This window comes from Phoxinus phoxinus (genome assembly GCF_949152265.1).
Source record: "Phoxinus phoxinus genome assembly, chromosome: 17".
NCBI classification, from domain to species: domain Eukaryota; kingdom Metazoa; phylum Chordata; class Actinopteri; order Cypriniformes; family Leuciscidae; genus Phoxinus; species Phoxinus phoxinus.
Genome location: NC_136892.1, coordinates 1,259,388 through 1,281,234, shown reverse-complemented (window position 1 = coordinate 1,281,234; position 21,847 = coordinate 1,259,388). Strand labels below are relative to the sequence as shown.

The following is a 21,847-nucleotide window of genomic DNA, read 5'->3' as shown; positions in this document are numbered from 1 at the left end:
CGGATCTAGAGGTCCAGTTCGTACAGTTCGCGCGAATGAGGCGAAATGAGCGTCTGGCACGAGTGATTTTATTTGGTGCTTTTTGCAGTAGCACCTCACTGCAGTACACGAGATCCAGGGGGCGGAGTTGGGTCCAGATCTAAGGGGTGGAGATGGCTAGGTTTAGGGGTGGGGTTAGGGATCAGGGGGTGGAGATGGCTAGGTTTAGGGGTGGGGTTAGGGATCAGGGGGCGGAGATGGGTAGGTTTAGCGGTGGTGTTAGGGATCAGGGGGTGGAGATGGGTAGGTTTAAGGGTGGGGTTAGGGATCAGGGGGTGGAGATGGCTAGGTTTAGGGGTGGGGTTAGGGATCAGGGGGTGGAGATGGGTAGGTTTAGCGGTGGTGTTAGGGATCAGGGGGTGGAGATGGGTAGGTTTAGGGGTGGGGTTAGGGATCAGGGGGTAGAGATGGGTAGGTTTAGCGGTGGTGTTAGGGATCAGGGGGTGGAGATGGGTAGGTTTAGCGGTGGTGTTAGGGATCAGGGGGTGGAGATGGGTAGGTTTAAGGGTGGGGTTAGGGATCAGGGGGTGGAGATGGGTAGGTTTAGGGGTGGGGTTAGGGATCAGGGGGTAGAGATGGGTAGGTTTAGCGGTGGTGTTAGGGATCAGGGGGTGGAGATGGGTAGGTTTAAGGGTGGGGTTAGGGATCAGGGGGTGGAGATGGGTAGGTTTAAGGGTGGGGTTAGGGATCAGGGGGTGGAGATGGGTAGGTTTAAGGGTGGGGTTAGGGATCAGGGGGTGGAGATGGGTAGGTTTAAGGGTGGGGTTAGGGATCAGGGGGTGGAGATGGCTAGGTTTAGGGGTGGGGTTAGGGATCAGGGGGTGGAGATGGGTAGGTTTAGGGGTGGGGTTAGGGATCAGGGGGTGGAGATGGCTAGGTTTAGGGGTGGGGTTAGGGATCAGGGGGTGGAGATGGGTAGGTTTAGGGGTGGGGTTAGGGATCAGGGGGTGGAGATGGGTAGGTTTAAGGGTGGGGTTAGGGATCAGGGGGTGGAGATTGGTAGGTTTAAGGGTGGGGTTAGGGATCAGGGGGTGGAGATGGGTAGGTTTAAGGGTGGGGTTAGGGATCAGGGGGTGGAGATGGGTAGGTTTAAGGGTGGGGTTAGGGATCAGGGGGTGGAGATGGGTAGGTTTAAGGGTGGGGTTAGGGATCAGGGGGTGGAGATGGGTAGGTTTAAGGGTGGGGTTAGGGATCAGGGGGTGGAGATGGGTAGGTTTAAGGGTGGGGTTAGGGATCAGGGGGTGGAGATGGCTAGGTTTAGGGGTGGGGTTAGGGATCAGGGGGTGGAGATGGCTAGGTTTAGGGGTGGGGTTAGGGATCAGGGGGTGGAGATGGGTAGGTTTAAGGGTGGGGTTAGGGATCAGGGGGTGGAGATGGGTAGGTTTAGCGGTGGTGTTAGGGATCAGGGGGTGGAGATGGGTAGGTTTAAGGGTGGGGTTAGGGATCAGGGGGTGGAGATGGCTAGGTTTAGGGGTGGGGTTAGGGATCAGGGGGTGGAGATGGGTAGGTTTAAGTAGGGCTGGGCGATAAAACGATAACGATAATTATCGCGATATAATTTTTCTCGATAAAACGATATCAAGAGTTCGATAAATGTTCGATAATGTTTTTGCGCCAAAAGCGGAACGAATCTCATTTGAACCGCGCGCGCCACACGGACCGTTTATCCGCTCGGCTCAAAGTCCAAACGGCAGCGCGAGCTCACTCGAGCAGACGCGTTTACTCTGATCGGTCTCGGTCACTAGATCCAGTGAGAGCGCTTGAATTCAGTGAAGAACACAAATGTCTCAGTGATTTAAACCAGTTTAAAGGCAGATAGATAAAACAGCGCTAACAAACAGCAGAAACACTGTGCGCAACGATACAGTCAGAAGCTTCTCCGTCTACACGTTCCCATCATTTACCACGGATTTAACGTTACTGTAACGTTAGCCTAATAATATTAACTGCACCATGAAATGTGGGATATATATATATATATATATATATATATATATATATATATATTGAATTGTATAATATTATTAATGTAGACAATGTATTAAAGGACTAATGGAATATAATTACAGTTTTTAATAATGTATTTAGGCTACTGGTTTTCATAAATACCATAGAACCATAAAGTTACATTTTATCTGTGGTTATCATGATCTAAATGCATGATGCTGGATGACCAATGGTTAATTTAAATAAAACTAAAGAATATTACATTTTACCAAATAAAAATAATGTTGTTACTTTTTTTTAACAGATGTTAACTTACTGTTTTTGTTAATGAACATAAATTGTATATAGTTAAATCTGCATTCTAACTCAAGCTAATATTACTGAAATAAAGATATTTATTTTGTTAAGGAAAAATGACAAATGTTTGAATGTTCTACCTCGGATTTGTGTTTGTCATGATATGTTCTGACAATAAAGAGTAGTTTAAAAACACAACGCTCTGGTTTATACAGCTTTCACTTAGGAGTAAAAATCTGTCTTTAAACTTAAAGATTTGACATTTATTGATAATTATCGATATCGACTGATATAAAAAAAAATATCGTGATATTTTTTTTGGCCATATCGCCCAGCCCTAGGTTTAAGGGTGGGGTTAGGGATCAGGGGGTGGAGATGGGTAGGTTTAAGGGTGGGGTTAGGGATCAGGATTTAAAATTAGTGACCATTAATAAAAACTTAATATTAAATAGGCTACTTGTTTATGATAATAAAATAGGCTACTTATTCGTAATAATATTCAGCAAAACGGCTCCCTTGGTTGTGTTTTGTTATAACTAGGCTATATCATATGTTCTGTGAGATTCTAGTGTGTTGTTGCGCTCATCAATCACTCTTTACACTGAATGTAGCTTATAAAATCAGAATCATTCTCGCGTTTTATTTTTAAGTTACTTGTCCGGCCAGGCAAGTAACATTCTCTTTCTCTTGTCCCTTCAAAAAACAACAACAACAACAACACTTGTCCGGAGAAGCAAACAAGAGTTAATGTCGAGAAATGCGAAGTTGAACCAAAGTTAACCAATGTTAAATGTTGATCAATTTATTTGCAGTGATAAAAAAAATTAAATAATAATAGGTTAAGCTTATCATTACCCTTTTCTGCTCTTTTTACCACAATGCTTCCCACATCTATAATTTTTTTTGGTCATGGGACAGACTTAGACTGTGTCCTAACACGCGACGTGACGCCGCGACACGCGATAAATGTGTCTTTTCCATGTTAATGAGAGTTTTTGTCCTAACCAGCCGCGACAGCGGCGATTCTACTTTAGAAACGGTTTCTATTTTTCTGCGACGTCGCGCTGGAACAACAAACACAAAGTGTGGCACTGATAATCTCAGGCGCTGTTTATGTGCTTTATTTAATGTTAAAAGCGTGTCATGTGACTGAATATCATTAGTGCTCCAGCTTTGTAGCTGTAAAAGCAACAGTGGATAATTCACCTCAGATCTTGAAATTAAACAAATGGAAACAAGAACGTTCAAACTGAACAAACAAGTGTATTTGACAGATTTAGTAACTCAGTGGCCTATGTGTTTGAATAATGTTTAAATGGTGTAATATTTGTGAATTTGATTATGTACTTATCCATTTTCTTGTGAGTGCCGTCAGGATTACTCTCTGGTGCTGTGCACTTGCTGTGAGACTCCGCCCACACACTGTTCTGATTGGCTGTGCACTCGCCGTGAGACTCCGCCCACACACTGTTCTGATTGGCTGTGCACTCGCCGTGAGACTCCGCCCACACACTGTTCTGATTGGCTGTGCACTCACCGCGAGACTCCGCCCACACACTGTTCTGATTGGCTGTGCACTCGCCGTGAGACTCCGCCCACACACTGTTCTGATTGGCTGTGCACTCGCCGTGAGACTCCGCCCACACGCTGTTCTGATTGGCTGTGCACTCACCGCGAGACTCCGCCCACACACTGTTCTGATTGGCTGTGCACTCGCCGTGAGACTCCGCCCACACGCTGTTCTGATTGGCTGTGCACTCACCGCGAGACTCCGCCCACACACTGTTCTGATTGGCTGTGCACTCGCCGTGAGACTCCGCCCACACGCTGTTCTGATTGGCTGTGGGTTTTGATTGATTTTTACGCATCTCGCAGTCGCGTCTAGTGTGGACAGACATTATTTGTCGCTGGATCTTAAAGCATCGCGTCTGGTTAGGACACGGTGTTAAAGTCGGAGAGTGAGCGGTTGATATTGATGTAGCCCAGGAGTCGGGAACCTTTTTTGACCAAAGAGCCATTTTTTTCATTTTTGGTTAATGCATTTTACCAAAAGAGCCACAGTTAAAAAAAAATGATAGCTATATATTATTAAAGACGGTGCTTTTTTTCAATAAAATTTCAACAGTAGTAATTATTAGGTCCATAGACAACTAAAAACGAACAAATATTCAACAAACAATAAATAAGTTGCAATATGGAATTAATTGTGCACGACTTTCACTGTGAGGTTGAGTTACCAACTGATGAGCATAAATCCTCTTTCGTTAGTGTTGCTGTGGTAACTCGTGACACTCGCGAACGGCACTGAACTCACACTTTTGCCGGTTCAACCTGAATATTATTATTATTATCATAAAATTTTCATTAACTTTGGTAGGCTGTACAACAAGGGAGTTGTAATTGGCAGATTTTGCTGCAGAGAGCCGATCTCCGTTGATGTTTCTTAATTTTTTTTATCGATCATTTGTTAGTAAAGGGGGAGAGACCTCGCGAGCCAGATGATTTTTGCCAAAGTGTCACATTGTTAATGTGTTTTCTGTTGTTTTCATGGACTTTTAGGTTGTTTCTCTCATTCAGTGTTTGTCTTCATCTCTGTCGTCATTTTCATTAGTTCATTTTCGTCACCTGTTTAGTTAATTAGTCTTTATTAGTCATCATCATCATCACCTGTCGTCACTCGTTGTCATCTGTGTATTTAAGTTCCTGTCCTTCACCCTTCAGTTGTCGGTCAATGTTAGTTGATGTTACGTTGTATTGGAGTGTTACCCTTGCCTGTACCAGTTTTGTTTAAGTTTGATTATAGTAAAAGTTTGTATTGGAACTTTGGGCCTCTGCCTGTCTTCTTCCGCACCATACCCGTGACAGATTGACCGACCCCCCTAAAATGGACGAGTGGGTAAAAATTTTCGTCCTGGCCAAGGAGAGCCAAGATCTCCCAGTCTTTGCCCATGGAGGGTCGTTTGAAGGAACCCGTCTGGCCAGATTTCGCGGGACCCGTGGAGGTCGCAGTAGAGGCGGTGGTCGAGATGGACCCCGACACCATTCTCCGCTTTGGTCCCTCTTCGACCCTGGACGGTTGACGTCCTGCTCCAGATCGGCCGCCTGTCCAGCCAAGCCTGCACTTCACGCCAGTCCAGCAGAGCCCGCTGATCCTGCGCCAGAGCCCTCTTCGCTGCCCAGCACAGAACCCTCATCGCTGCCCAGCACAGAGCCCTCATCGCTGCCCAGCACAGAGCCCTCATCGCTGCCCAGCACAGAGCCCTCATCGCTGCCCAGCACAGAGCCCTCATCGCTGCCCAGCACAGAGCCCTCATCGCTGCCCAGCACAGAGCCCTCATCGCTGCCCAGCACAGAGCCCTCATCGCTGCCCAGCACAGAGCCCTCATCGCTGCCCAGCACAGAGCCCTCATCGCTGCCCAGCACAGAGCCCTCATCGCTGCCCAGCACAGAGCCCTCATCGCTGCCCAGCACAGAGCCCTCATCGCTGCCCAGCACAGAGCCCTCATCGCTGCCCAGCACTGAGCCCTCATCACTGCCCAGCACAGAGCCCTCATCGCTGCCCAGCACAGAGCCCTCATCGCTGCCCAGCACAGAGCCCTCATCGCTGCCCAGCACAGAGCCCTCATCGCTGCCCAGCACAGAGCCCTCATCGCTGCCCAGCACAGAGCCTTCACCGCTGGTCCCGTCCAGCCCAGAGCCTTCACCGCTGGTCCCGTCCAGCCCAGAGCCTTCACCGCTGGTCCCGTCCAGCCCAGAGCCTTCACCGCTGGTCCCGTCCAGCCCAGAGCCTTCACCGCTGGTCCCGTCCAGCCCAGAGCCTTCACCGCTGGTCCCGTCCAGCCCTGAGCCTTCACCGCTGGTCCCGTCCAGCCCAGAGCCTTCACCGCTGGTCCCGTCCAGCCCAGAGCTTCCTGCACCGCTGGTCCCGTCCAGCCCAGAGCTTCCTGCACCGCTGGTCCCGTCCAGCCCAGAGCTTCCTGCACCGCTGGTCCCGTCCAGCCCAGAGCTTCCTGCACCGCTGGTCCCGTCCAGCCCAGAGCTTCCTGCACCGCTGGTCCCGTCCAGCCCAGAGCTTCCTGCACCGCTGGTCCCGTCCAGCCCTGAGCTTCCTGCACCGCTGGTCCCGTCCAGCCCAGAGCTTCCTGCACCGCTGGTCCCGTCCTGCCCAGAGCTTCCTGCACCGCTGGTCCCGTCCAGCCCAGGGCCTTCGCCGCTGGTCCCGTTCAGCCCAGAGCCTTCGCCGCTGGTCCCGTCCAGCCCAGGACCGCCTTCGCCGCTGGCCCCGGTCAGCTCAGAGCCCTCTTCGCCGCGGGTCCAGTCCAGTGCTGATCTCCCCAAGAAAATTTTGGGGGGGGGCAATAAGTCCTCTGAGGGGATCGTGGAGGCCCTTCCGACACGGTCGCCATGGCCGCCCGAAGGGTCCTCACCGCCATGGCCGCCCGAAGGGTCCTCACCGCCATGGCCGCCCGAAGGGTCCTCACCGCCATGGCCGCCCGAAGGGTCCTCACCGCCATGGCCGCCCGAAGGGTCCTCACCGCCATGGCCGCCCGAAGGGTCCTCACCGCCATGGCCGCCCGAAGGGTCCTCACCGCCATGGCCGCCCGAAGGGTCCTCACCGCCATGGCCGCCCGAAGGGTCCTCACCGCCATGGCCGCCCAAGGGGTCGTCTCCGCCGTGGCCACCCGAGGGGTCGTCTCCGCCGTGGCCGCCCGAGGGGTCGTCTCCGCCGTGGCCACTCGAAGGGTCCGCACCACCATGGACGCCTGAGGGTCCGTCTGCTCCGCCATGGCCACGCCCTCATCCTGCTCCGCCCTGGCCACCTGCACGTCCTGCTCCGCCCTGGAGGCTTCCTGCTCCAGATCGGCCACCTGTTCATCAGCCTCCAGGGCGCCCACCCTCCCACCTCTTTGGATGTTTTACGGCGCGAGGACGCGCCTGGGGGGAGGGGGGGGTTCTGTCACATTGTTAATGTGTTTTCTGTTGTTTTCATGGACTTTTAGGTTGTTTCTCTCATTCAGTGTTTGTCTTCATCTCTGTCGTCATTTTCATTAGTTCATTTTCGTCACCTGTTTAGTTAATTAGTCTTTATTAGTCATCATCATCATCACCTGTCGTCACTCGTTGTCATCTGTGTATTTAAGTTCCTGTCCTTCACCCTTCAGTTGTCGGTCAATGTTAGTTGATGTTACGTTGTATTGGAGTGTTACCCTTGCCTGTACCAGTTTTGTTTAAGTTTGATTATAGTAAAAGTTTGTATTGGAACTTTGGGCCTCTGCCTGTCTTCTTCCGCACCATACCCGTGACACAAAGAGCCAGTTGTGACTCGCGAGCCATAGGTTCCCGGCCACTGATATAGCCTAATAAAAGAATCAGTTAAGGCTATGTTTACACGGAAACGATCTGAAGAGAAAACGCAAGTGGCGTTGCGTTATTACTTTTTATTCTGCGTTTAGACGAGCGTTATGGGGGGAAATCTGCATATGGTGACGCAAAAGTGTGTGAAATTCGATGTAGTGTGCACTCCAGACGGCTAGGTGGCGATGTGGAGCACTGAGAGTGAAAGAGACGCTGACACAGTTTGTCATGTTTAATACGGTAAAGCTGCTGCTTTAACTCTCGCTGCTCTTCACGTGTCGCTCAGATTTGTATTTTTTTGTCAATGAAATTAATGCTGTATATTAGCTTTTGTAACATTTATATTTTATGCCTGTGACGTAACCGCGTACGCAACGCCTTCACTGTCTAGCAGACTTTTGCGTTTTACCGTTTTTACCCTTTAGACGGGAACGCTACGGTGGAGCATTTAAGATTTCCACCCTGGAGGGGGTTTCACTTTTTTGCGTTTTTAAGCCCCAAAAACGCCGTCGTCGTGTAAAGGAAAGGTACATCCGATAAAATATTTTTACGTTTTCAGCCGCGAGCGTTCTCGTGTAAACAGGGCCTTAAATGCTAAACAAAAGTTAAATAAAAACATTTCCTTTCATACTTTTTAACAAATAATTTTTGATTATTTATAAAGTTTTATCAAAACAGATTTTCAAAGAATTATTTTGCCACAATGGCGCCCACACCCCATTGATGCGCCACTGGGGGCAGCGTAGCCTATATTTCCAGCCTTTTTTTTTAGCATTTGTGTTGTAAAGCGGTTTGACAATAGTTACGTCAGTTTATTTGCCATCATACTGTATTTGCTCAGGTGCTAGCAGAACAGCTAGGCCTATGTGTGTTCGGTGTGCTTGGCAGCTGTCTTGTGATTGGTGGAGAAGGAGGCGAGGCAGTCACATGGGTAGCAGTGTGTGTTTCTCATTGGGTGTGGGAGTTACTCATGAATGAAGCTCTGCCTGTGTGAGTTCCCCATCTCCGTGGATTTGTGTCACGCGTGCCATTAGAAGCGCAGTGTGTGTGACTGCGTGTGTGTGATGGCGTGTGTGTGACTGCGTGTGGCGGATTAAGTGTGTGTGAGAGATGGATGTGGTCCTGATGTTAGGACGACGTCTCCAGAAGAGTGTTGTCACCCAGAGAGATGACATTACCATGCTTTGATTTATAAACCAGAGAAAGTTGCTCATCAACCGAGAGGCAGAGACACTTTGCAAATTTATTAAAAAGAAAAAACGTCAATAATTACATTGCTATTACAATTAGAATAGAGGATTTTTTTTTTTTTCTGATCATCTTTGAGATGAAAACAGTTGTATTTACCCCCCCAAATTCCAATGTTTTCTGTTTTTATTTTTCTGGATTCCAGGTTTATACAATTTTAATTGTAAAAAAAAGCATGTCTAATTAATTGAATTTGGAAATCTTTAAAGTGGACCTATTATTATTATGCCCTTTTACAAAGTCTCTGTGTGGTTCTCAGGCTCGACTAGAACAGGTTCTCCTGCTTGAATGTTGATTATTCTCCTCATATTCTCCAGTGTTGCGGCTCCTCTCTTCCCAGTCTGCCAGTAACGTTCTGTTTACTTCCTGTCTCGATGAAGCCCCTCCTTCTGAAAAGCACATTGGTCTCTGATTGGTCGGCTGGAGCAGTGTGATGTGATTGGTCGAGCGCTTCGAGTGTATAGTAGAGCTGTAGGACAATTATTATATAATCACTTTGATACAAGACACTTAGATTTGTTTTTATCATCCATCCAGTTTTTTAAAATTTTAAAATGTTTTCAAAATTCTTATTATACAATCATAAATCAAAACTGTTCACACTCTCTCTTGTTGTTTGGTGAGCCTCACTCACAATCGGTCTCAGTCTATAACACGAGAGTTACAGGTGTAAACAGGGCCGTGGTAACATCAGTGGTCTGATGGTGTGTGTGTGTGTGTGTGTGTGTGTGTGTGTGGTCCTCTGGTCTGACAGTGTCTCTTTCTATATTCCTATAAATAGCAGCATTGGCTGTGCTGTGCAGGAGAGAACAGCTGAAGATCTCTCTCTCTCTCTCCCCAGGGGACTGCAGTCTATTCTCTCTCACCCAGAATACTCCTGTTCACGCTCACTTTCTCTCTGGACACATCCAGCGCTCTACACACACACACACACACACACACACACACACACTCTCTGAGCTCATGCCGCAGAGCTGTACCCATCCCATCCTAGCCCAGCCCCGCATGCTTTCATTCTGTCACATGTTCTCTGTTTGTTTGGATCTCCCGTTTCCTGTTTCCTGAGTCGAGTTGTGTAGTTCTTCTGGTTCCCCTCATTAGTCCCTCATTGTTTTCACCTGTGTCTTGTTAACCCTTTAGAACCTGAAGCTAAAGTAGGTGTTTTTCATATGTAGTTTTATTTACTGTAAAATTCTAAAACAATGTGCTATCTTCAAGTGCAAGGTGTCATCTTTTGCAGAAAAAAAAATGGCTTTCAATAGATTACAGTTATTGGCCATTACTGTGTGTGGTGAGTTTTTAAATTTAAATAGGCAAAAATATAAAAAAGGAAATAAATTTACTGATTTTTATTTAGAAAAAATTAGAAAAATCACAAACGAAAGAACATAATACAAGTATTTTTTTGTGACACTGGGTTGCACAGCTTTCACTCAGGAGACTTTTTCTTCATACACGCACACATATTCTTTATTTGATTACCAGAAAAAATACAACACAGAATTTGTGTAAAAAAAAAAAAAAAAATTCATAGAATCTTTTTTCTAAATGTTGTAGGCTATAAGTTTAATAATTGTATAAGTTTCATGATTTTTTTATTTAGTTATAATTATATATATATATATTTTTAAAGCTAATCGCAACATTTTGGCCAAATTGTGCAGACCTACAATCAAGCACAGCAAACCTGGAATTTAGTTTAAACCAAATGTTAGCCTAAATTGCAATTTAAAATACATTTTATATTTTATAGGGATGCATCGATATGAAAATCTTGGCCGATACCGATAATTCTTAATATTTGAAAGCCGATAACTAGAGATGCACCGATTACAATTTTCTATTTATAAAACACCATATACTTATACACCATATTACCCAAACTGAAAAATAAAAACATGTTTAAATGGGTAAATTTTCTATAAATATTTTTGAGTCTTCATTTTCTTTTCTGACATAGCCTACTTCAGTTTTTGTTAAACCCACTAGAATTATGCAAATTCTGTGCATTTTGGGCACCTTTTGTGTGAAATCATATTTATTTTGTCCATCAACAGTGTGCTTTCACTTTAATTGAGCGTGAGCAGCGCAGCAGAAATAGACTCGGTGCCGAAACCCGCGCTTCACCGCCGCTCACGCGACGCTCCTGCTCGACGCTCAAGCGCTGCTCATTGTTTGCACGCCGGAAAAAATCCGCGCTGCTCACACGCCGGCCACGCCGGTCACGAGGTTTCCTACAGTGTGTGCACCTGATGTTGCACGATGTTAATCATGCGGCGCCCGAGTGCATTTGACCGGCATAAAATCAGCATATGTCAGACTGACCGGCCGGTCGCCGATCGATCACGTGCCAGCCAATTCCGGTCACCAGCCGATCAATCGGTGCATCTCATTGGCTGATAAATATGAATCCAAATTTTTATATAATTTTTTAGAGCCTGATTACAAAAACAAAAGTCTCACCATTAAAAGCCATGTCCCATCTCATGTTGCACTTTCCTGTATTTTCCTTTTTTGAAGTGATTTCAGTCATATTTCAAGCAATTCAAATGATGTTGAGCAGTGCGCATCTGAAGAGTCTGAAGGAAATAATTAGGGCCGGGACTTTAACGCGTTAATTAAGATTAATTAATTACACAAAATATAACGCGTTAATTTTTTAACGCATTTTAATCGCACTTATTTTTGCACCGCGGAACGTTTCTCACTGGATGAGTTTAGGCGGACCGATTTCACTGGAGCACCAACTAGCGCTCATAACTTCCATAGACAGTTCTAACTAAACGATAACTTCAGACAACAACAAACCACAGTGAACATGAATAAAGAAGCTGACGAGACCGCTTTGGTTGGCCCCGTGGATGGGACATTTTGTTATAAAAAACGAACGTAAGAGCATGGTTGTGTGCAAGCTGTGCAACAAGGAATTCGGAACGGCTATTGCTAACGTTACACTTAATGGCAAAAATAGCACTGGTCTGCTGGACTTGGTTGAACAAAAATAAACAATATTTTGTTGCTTAAGCTTATGTATTCAGTCATTATTCAATGGTATACTAAAATCCATGTGAAAAAAATTCTCACTGTTCTCAGGTCAAATATTTATATGCAATTAAAATGCGATTAATTTCGATTAATTAATTACAAAGCCTCTAATTAATTAGATAAAAAATTTTAACCGAGTCCCGGCCCTAGAAATAATACATTATTTATCAGCTTTAATATATCGGCCGAATTTTCTTATCAGGCTGATAACAATAACAAAAAAATTATCATATATGTGACCTTGGACCACAAGTTACCAGAGTTATACATCATATAAAGCTGAATTAATAATCTCTTCAGTAGGGGTGGGCGCTCAGGGCTCGCAAAATTTCTAAATCGCTGGTAGCCCTTCGGGCAGGCACTCTTCAGATTTTGGTAGCCCGAAATGAATTTTACTAGCCCACATAAAAAAACAATTTTTAATGTAGAAAATTGGTTAGGAGTCAAAACATGAATCAAAAACTTTTTCAAAACACAAATTTCAACAATTGGATATAAAATAATCAAATTAGAATCATCAATACAAATATACATCTGGATCTCTGAAGTGAAATGTGTGTGACCAGTGTGGACCATGAATCTGTCTGTGGCTCAGCCCCCAATGAGGGTATGATAAAAAAGGTAACACTTTGGGTTAGGGTCTAACGCTCACAATTAACTAGTTTCATTAACATGCAGATGGCAGGGTGTTATCATCACTGAGGTCCCAAATGTGAGGTAGACTAGTTAGGGGTGTTCGGGGGCCAATCTGCAATAATTTTCTCGGAGGCCTGATTTCTCTGATCTACATATGTGCATTTTAAGATGTTTTGAATGCCAAAAAAATTGGACAACAATAGCTTTAAAACCATGTCACACAGCTGATTATTGTTCTCTCCTCATCAGCATCACTCTTTTTCTCTTTGTTTTTCTCTTGCTCTGGCTCTTCCCGTCCTAAAGCTGAGCTTTGACTGATAGGCTTTTCATTTTTGTCTGTCAATGACGAAAGTAAACTTGGGGTCAGCTGATAGGTTGATTTATGAATCATTTTCTCAGACACGTTCATTTACTGAAAGCTACTAGGAAAGCTAGGTAGCCTAACTAAGTTTATTAAATTTATTCACAATATGTACACATTCATTATTGATCTTAATACAGGGCCGTAGACAGGGCTTTATAATCAAATAGGTCCTAAATGTAAGGTTGTTAGGGGGTTCAATTTTTTTTATTTCTCTGATATGTGCATTTCAAGACGTTTGAAGGCCAACAAAAGGATAAGAAATAGCTTTAAAACCATGTCAGCGGGCAGTATTTGTCAATACCTGCTCTCACTTCTTATCCATCACTCTTTCTTTTTCTCTCAGTCTCCTCATCTTGCCCTGTCTCTTCCCCTCCTAAAGCTGAACTTTTTTAATTTACTGAAGGCTACAAATTGTACTATATTAATTCTCAACATGTACACATTCGTTATTAATATCGTGCCTAACAAGATGAAAACGGCTTTGTTTCTCGTCCCCTCACAATGACAGTAAACGAATTACATTTCACGAGTCACGTTACATAGGCCTATTTTCAGTTCAAAATGGCGAAATTAGACAAGTAAATTCGTTTGCCTGATAATTTGTCATTTGTTTAACATTTATGACCTAAAAAAAGTCAAATGTGAAATATTTAGTTTAGCTACTTACATTATCGCACTTGACCGTAAACTGAAGCGTCGAGTCGCTCTGCTCAAATTCGCGCTCAGTAGCTTCTGTGAATATAAATCCCGCCTACTTTGATTTGATTGGTAATCTCTAATATTCTGACATTGACGAGCAGTGACAGACCAATGAGGCTCAGATACATATACACACACACACACACACACACCCTGTCCTCTGTTTCTGACGTGCGCTCTGTTCGGCGCCACTGCGGATTGAAGACGAAGAACGCGCTGAATCTGATTATAACAAGACTGAAGCGAACACTATTTCAGATAGCCCGTCGGGCAGGCCGGTTATGCATTTTGGTAGCCCGACTGGAAAACACAATAGCCCCGGGACGTCGGGCGGGCGATTTTGCGAGCCCTGACGCTATACCGGTATGAACGTGACAACCGGTATTATGTTGTGCCATGATATGGATTTTGCGATACCGAGAATACCGGTTGATATTCATAAATTCAAAATTTGTAGTCATATTGTTTTGTTCAATTTGGTGCTCTTTTACAACTTTTAACACTAGCCTACTAATGACGACACAGAATCGAGGCTGTACTGAACGTTTAACCTTCTCCTCTACTGTGTCCAACTCGCGGGATGCACACAGGCATTAATAATCAAACATCGAGAGCATGGTAACAGTCCAAATTAATAGAGCACAAACCCGCCTCCTTAAACACAACAGTAAGAAAGCGCATATTTGCAAACGCGTGAGATTTAACAGAGCTGCCAACGCATTCCTCGCGCCGCAGGAATTTGTTTACACGCGTAACGCGTCTTTGCATTGACTTAACATTGAAATCACTCGCGCTATTCACGTCCGGTGTGAACGCACCATTACACTTTCACACACATCCATTTTCTCACGCACAGAAAAATCGCGAAGCAAAGAGGACACGGAGACCGACAGACAAGACAGAGCAGGTTACGTTACTTATGACATAAAAAAGTCTCAGCTCTCAGATCGCTTGTAAATGTGACGTGACATATCCTATAGCGCATCAGTTCAAGCGGCACGGTCATCTCTAGGCTACTAGTGAATAAACACGAATGAACAATGTTGAGAGATACAAACAACTTACCGAAATGTATATTCCTCATACTCATACATAATATCGATCATACATATACATATATGAATGTTTTTCAACCACGGTAAGAGGTCACCAACAGCTGGAGAACAATTATGTGTCATAACATCTACCTCAGGAAAGCCATTTAATGACCAGATATAGAACGTTAGTTGGCTAGAAAAAAGAGCTATAGAGTATTTTGCTAAATATGTGCACTATATTACACATTTATTAAATAAAGTTGTTATAATAAACGCATTATATTTAATTTGAGTTATTTTTAACCTTAAATTATAGGCTACCGGCTGATATAGGGCTCTCTGTGTTTACAGCATTAGGTGAGGGGTTTTTTTCTTGAGAAAATGAACACCCATCTTGTACCTAATATTTATCCAAATGAGTCAATATTATCAAATCACAAGAATTGAATTGAAATCGTGAAATTTGTGTCAAGCAATAATACAAAACCATAGCTTACCAGAAATTGTAGGTAGCCTACCATGTAAACATTTTACCCCCATTGAAATTATAAAAGAGTTTTAATTTCTATGTCCAATGTAATCCCTCACCCTTTTCTAGTTATATAGGGTTTAAATGCATATTTTGCCTGTCATTTAACTAAGGTGGAAATGTGATTCCAAATTTTTTTTCTCATATCGCGATATAATATCGATATCGTCCGGACATCGAAAAATATCGTGATATGTATTTTTGCTCATATCGCCCACCCCTACTCTCCATTGATGTGTGGTTTGTTAGGATAGGACAATATTTGGCCGATACACAACTATTGAAAATCTGGAATCTGAGGAGCAAAAAAATCTAAACATTGAGAAAATCTCCTTTAAAGTTGTGCATTTATGTTCACGATTGTGCTGCATTCACTCACAAAAATACATGTTTTATATATTTACGGTAGGACATTTACTAAATATCTTCATGGAACATGATCTTAATATCCTAATGATTTTTGGCATGAAAGAAAAATGGATAATTTTGACCCATACAATGTATAGTTGCTATTGCCACAGATATACCCGTGCGGCTCCAGACTGGGTTTGGGTCACATATTTGATTACCATGATGCGTGTTTAAAATCATGCAGTCCTGCGTGTGGTGAAGGCATCTGGACCCGCGAGTGGAGTCTCGTTCTCTCGTAAAGTGATGATCGACTGAGAGGGAAAAGCCCTGTTTCATGGCCACATTAATCTGCCAACAGCCAGTGAAGTGTTTCCTCACACACACACACACACACACACACACACACACACACACACACACACACACACACACACACACACACTCTGTGCTTTCTGTTTCTGTCATCTTCACGGGGTCTGATATTGTTCATCCTTTCTTCTTCTTCTTCTCCCTGACAGATGGAGAGTGAGATGAAGAGGAGAAAGTACTCCACCAGCAGCAACGACTCCGACACCACTGACAGTGAGTGATAAACACAGATGGAGGAAAACACATGGCTTCTCCTCAGCCAGAGCTTTATTTACGTGTGTGTGTTCATCGGTGATCAGTCTCAGCAGATGTGATCTGAGCCGGAGTTGTTCAGCAAGATGCCGACTGTAGAAGGGAAAGTTTTACTGGGCTTCGGCCGCACTCGAGTGTGTAGTTTTAGTTCATGACTTGTTTACATTACTTTAAGGCTTTGCAATCAAATGTTGCACAGGAATAGTATATGCGTAATAATATGTATACATTTTTTTTGCTTTTATTTGGTTCATCTTAGGTCTGACAGAAAGTAACAATAACGTTAATATAGTATAAATAATATAGACACATACACATATGCAAGTGTACTTATACACACACACACACACAAAAAAATCAATATTATTTGTACTTTTGAGAGTTTTTAAAAACCCAGCCAACCTGAATATAATATTACAGTAGTTATTATAATGATTACTATAAGAGGAGAATATTATAAAATAGTAATTAGGGCTGTAAATAATGTTTATTCTTTATAATCGACAATTACTTGAATGGTGCAGATGCTGATATATATATGGACAAAAAAGTTAGATGAAATTATGATGCTTGTATGTAAAATCAATGAGATCTTTATAACAGTATGCACTGCATAATGCAAAAAAGGCATTGAAATAACTGTTTACTCAATATCTGCCAGTATTATGTCTTAGTAAGATTATATTTAAATAGTTTTATGATCAAAGCTCTGTAGTTTTAAATCATATAATGCAATGCAATACTTGATTTATTAAATGCAATGCTTCAATCTCTTGCAGGTCATGTGACCACTTCCTCGAAGTCCTCGAAGAACACGGGGACCAATAGCACATGGGTACGCCATGAGCAGAAGAAACCATCCGAGGTGAGAAACACTGTTTCACGCAAGTATAAAGTCATCGTGAAAGTGAAGTTGCATTCGTCTTTTCTAAAAGCACTGCAATATTCAAAAAAAAAAAAAAAAAAACTAGACTTTGATTACATTTAAACTTTAAGCCAAATGTAAAGATTTGTATAAACAATCAACACTAGGTGGAAGGCAAGATTTTCAGTGACATTTTCAAACATCCGTGATGAATGTTGCCAATGTGATGTTCTGTCAGGTGTTTCGGACCGACTTCATCACGGCCATGAAGTTGCCAGATTCGGCGCAGCTGAGCCCGGAGGAGTTCTACTTCCTGTCGGACCCGTGGAGGCAGGAGTGGGAGAAGGGCGTGCAGGTGCCGGCCAGCGTGGAGGCCATTCCCCAGCCGGTGGTCAGGTGAGATCCAGGGAGACCCAGGGGAGAAATACTGCTTTCAAAATGTCAGAGGGCGATATTTCCAATATTAGCCATAATATCGCAATAATTTTGACGACGATGTAAAATTTGTAAATATCGTGAATATCGAATATTTCAAATTAATATTTGCTATCTAAATAGTTGTTGTTTTTTAATGGGGGCGTGTTTTTTCTTATTTAAAAGCATATGCAAACATATCGAGATATATATTATATATCGTAAAAAATGTGACAATATCTGTATATACATTTTTTTACGATATATCGCCCAGCTCTAGTCAGAGTATATATGCATATTCAGGGTTTGAAATGAACACCCTCCAACCTGCCAATTGCGGGTAAAAATTGACTGTGGCGGGTGACGCTATCAAATCACGAGCCAATTTGGCGTGGTATATTTACTCACTTTGCTGGAAGTTAGTATAAGACAAATCTGCGCAGATTTAGCGCAAATACTCGTGAGTCACCATGATATATTAAATACAGCGTATTGCACAGAATCTGCTTATATCTGGCTTACTTGAACACACACGTCTAGAAGAAAAATGGAAGAAAACAAAACTAGAGGTATTTCGCATTTCATGGAAGGAGAGCTCGATTGCTTACAGAGAGGCTTTAAAAGCTGCTAGATCTGCTTATTTTTCAACCCTATTAGTAGAAAATTAACAAAACCCTAGGTATTTATTTGAAACAGTGGCTAAACTAACGAAAAATAAAGCTTCAAGCCCAGACGTTTCCAAACAGCACAGCAGTAATGACTTTATGAACTTCTTCACTTACAAGATTGATAATATTAGGGAGAAAATTGTAACTATGCAACCGTCTAATACAGTATCGCATCAGGAAGTGCATTGTAGTCTCTCTGAGGGAAAATTTGATTCATTCGTTGCTATAGGAGAGGAAGAATTTTGCAAACTCGTCAAATCATCTAAATCGACAACGTGCATGTTAGACCCTATACCGACTAAGCTGCTGAAAGAGATGCTTCCAGATGTCATAGATCCTCTTCTTAATATCATTAATTCATCTTTGTCTCTAGGATACGTACCAAAAACTGTTAAGCTAGCTATGATTAAACCGCTTGTTAAAAAACTACAACTTGATCCTACAGAATTAGACAACTACAGACAACTACCGATCTCGAATCTGCCTTTTCTGTCAAAGATATTAGAAAAAGCAGTATCCTCACAACTGTGTTCCTTTCTTGAAATAAATTATATCTGCGAGGATTTTCAGTCCGGAATTAGACCATACCATAGTACCGAGACAGCTCTCGTTAGAGTCACAAATGATTTGCTCTTATCATCCGATCGTGGTTGTATCTCTCTATTAGTTTTACTGGATCTTAGTGCTGCATTTGACACCATCGACCACAACATCCTTTTAAATAGACTCGAACATTATGTTGGCATTAGTGGAATTGCACTAGCATGGTTTAAATCATACTTATCTGACCGTTATCAGTTTGTAGCAGTAAATGAAGAGATGTCTTATCAATCACAAGTTCAGTATGGCGTACCACAAGGCTCAGTACTAGGACCGCTGCTGTTCACTCTGTATATGCTACCATTAGGAGATATCATTAGGAAACATGGAATTAGCTTTCACTGTTATGCTGTATATTTCTTCTAAACCTAACGAAACCTACCAATTCACAAAATTAACGGAATGCATAGCTGATATAAAAAAACTGGATGACTAGTAATTTCCTACTACTAAATTCTGAAAAACAGAGATTCTAATTATTGGACAAAAAACTTCCACACGTAATAACCTAGAGTACTGTCTAACACTTGATGGCTGCTCTGTTAAGTCTTCGTCGTCGGTTAGGAACCTGGGTGTGCTCTTTGATACCAATCTTTCATTTGAAAGTCATGTGTCTAGTATCTGTAAAACCGCATTTTTCCATCTTAAAAATATATCTAAATTACACCATATGCTCTCAATGACAAATGTAGAACAATTAGTCCTGTAATATTCTACTCATTGCGCCCTCTTGTGGCCTCAGGAGACAAGTTTTTTTTCTCTAACTGAAATTATGCCTTTTGAATTAAAATATAATTTGAATGTTAGTAATATTCAAGCAGTGGTGTGCACAGACCGCAGATTAAAAGTCTCTGCAGATGCTGGTCCAGTTTATGTCCATTGTAGGAGCTTTATTCTAACCCTGATATGGAATCATATCACAATGATTTCCTGTTGTGCAATAAATCCTGTTCATTGAGCTAAACATGAACCTGAAACTTTGAACACTTGATGCATGTAGGATGAGTTGTGTGGTCATTGAAGTGTGTTTCCCCCCAGGGAGCTTCCGGAGGTCAATCGAATCCCATTCTTTGCACCGATCCAAACCCGGGGCCCGTCGGAGTTTGGCTTCGGAGAGTCACATGGTCTCGCTGAGCCGCTGAGCCGCTACGATCTGGATGATCTGGATGTGGCCTGGCTTGAACTGGTTAATACTGAATTCAGACAGCTAGGTAAGATTGATTGACTATCTGAAGCATTTTTCTGTAATTATGCAAGTTTGTTATTTTAAAACAAGTTGGTATCAAATACTTCGAATTCTTTGTGGAATTCTTTTTTGAAGTGATTCCAATCATATTTCAAGAAATCCAAAACCATCATGTTGAACAGTGCGCATCTGAAGTGTCTCAGCTGAAGGAAATAATGCACTATTTATCAGCTTTAATATATCAGTTAAATTTTCTTATTGGCGATAACATAAAAAAATTAACATATATCGGCCGCTACCGATAGAGTGGCCGATATATTGTGCATCCCTATTACACATCCTGACTATGACACATTAGGGGAAGCATTTAAATAATCCCATGAATGCACTTAAAAATGCAGGATCGAATCGCATTGAATCTCATTGTGAATTGTCTCGAATTAAATCCTTCCTAATTTGCACAAATTTTAATTTTACTTTATTGTGTTTGTACTGTAATCTGATGTAGATGTTCGTAAGAGATTATATTTTAGCTGCCGGCAGTAGTAAAGCATAGGCATTTCAAAATAAGAGTCCTGGTGTGTTCAGGCTTGTTTATAATGAAAAGTCTTGCGTTAGGCATGAAGTTTCAAGAGGTTTAAGTTTGGACTGAGATATGTCCCGATTAGGGGTGTAATGGAGTGATCTGTACGGATCAGCTCCCCACGGTTCGGCACGCGTGTGATTCGCAGATTAACTGCTAAATTTAAGCATCATAGAACGAAAGTTTATCTTTTGTACGTGTTTTGTCTTGCCAATTTACACATTCAAACAATTTTAAACGTGGAAGAAGAGGCGAAAATCGGGACGTTATACACCCCCGCAGAGAGAGAGAGAGAGAGAGAGAGATCAGACAGCACTCGAACACCGAATTGATTTCTGTTTCGCTTTTCCTTGTCCTTGAACAGACAGACACACACACACACACACACATACACACACACACTCACACACACACACACACACACACACACACACATAAAATGATGTCAAAATACGCTTCTAAATGCCCTTCTCTGCAGGTATTCTCTCGTTTATGTCATTAGTGAACAGTTGAGGAATAAAACCGGATGTTTGTCAGTTTATTCGGTTTTAAAGTGACAGCAGCCTAATATTCCTGTTGTCATTAAAGGATTAGTTCACTTTTAAAAACATTTTTGCTGATAATTTACTCACCCCGATGTCATCCAAGATGTTCATGTCGGACGATTTTGAAGTTGGAGGAGAAAATGAGAGGCAGTTTTTCGCACTTCCCTACTTTTTTGAACCGGAGTACACAGACAAATAACTTAGACAGATGACGTGACCTGTGACCTTTCCAACGTGATGACGTAATGTGTGGCGCGTCGCAGACCAGCACAAGACGAACAATTGTGGTTAAAAAGTATATAAATTTACACATTTTTAGAAAATGATCGATGGTTTCGCTGGATAAGACCCTTATCTCTCGACTGGGGTCGTGTCGAGACTTTGAAGCTGCATTGAGACGGACATATGAACCTTCTTTTGAACATTGGGATAGATGGTGGCCATTGAAGTCCATTCTGTGGAGAAAAAGCCTGGAATGTTTTCCTCAAAAACCTTAATTTCTTTTCGACTGAAGAAAGAAAGACATGAACATCTTGGATGACATCGGGTAAATTGAGCAAATATCAGCACTTTTTTTTTTTAAAGTGAACTAATCCTTTAATGTTAAACAACAGAATACAGCTTTAACAAAGATAAACCTATATTTAATTTCTACAGTAAACAAATAGTGTTATTTGACATTTAGGCCTAATTATTAGAGCCCGACCGATAAAGGATTTTGAAGGCCGATACCGATACAAATATTTGTCGGTTTTAAAATCCGATATTCCGATATATCGGCCGATATTTTTTTTTTTTTTTTTTTTATGAAACGCGCA

At 42.7% G+C, this 21,847-nt stretch overlaps 1 protein-coding gene across 12 annotated transcripts in view; it reads left to right on the top strand.

Annotated features, from left to right (window-relative positions):
- Positions 1-21,847, top strand: part of jade2 (jade family PHD finger 2) — an 87,209-nt gene that overhangs the window by 2,639 nt on the left and 62,723 nt on the right. For all 12 annotated transcript variants that reach the window (XR_013794466.1, XR_013794467.1, XR_013794468.1 and 9 more), the window contains 4 exons: positions 16,066-16,129; positions 16,948-17,033; positions 17,272-17,429; positions 19,754-19,926. Coding sequence is in view for 6 of the 12 variants with exons in the window: in XM_079584995.1 (XP_079441121.1) it covers positions 16,066-16,129; positions 16,948-17,033; positions 17,272-17,429; positions 19,754-19,926 (481 nt within the window). In the remaining 6 variants the exon portion in view is untranslated. The remainder of the gene's footprint in view (positions 1-16,065; positions 16,130-16,947; positions 17,034-17,271; positions 17,430-19,753; positions 19,927-21,847) is intronic.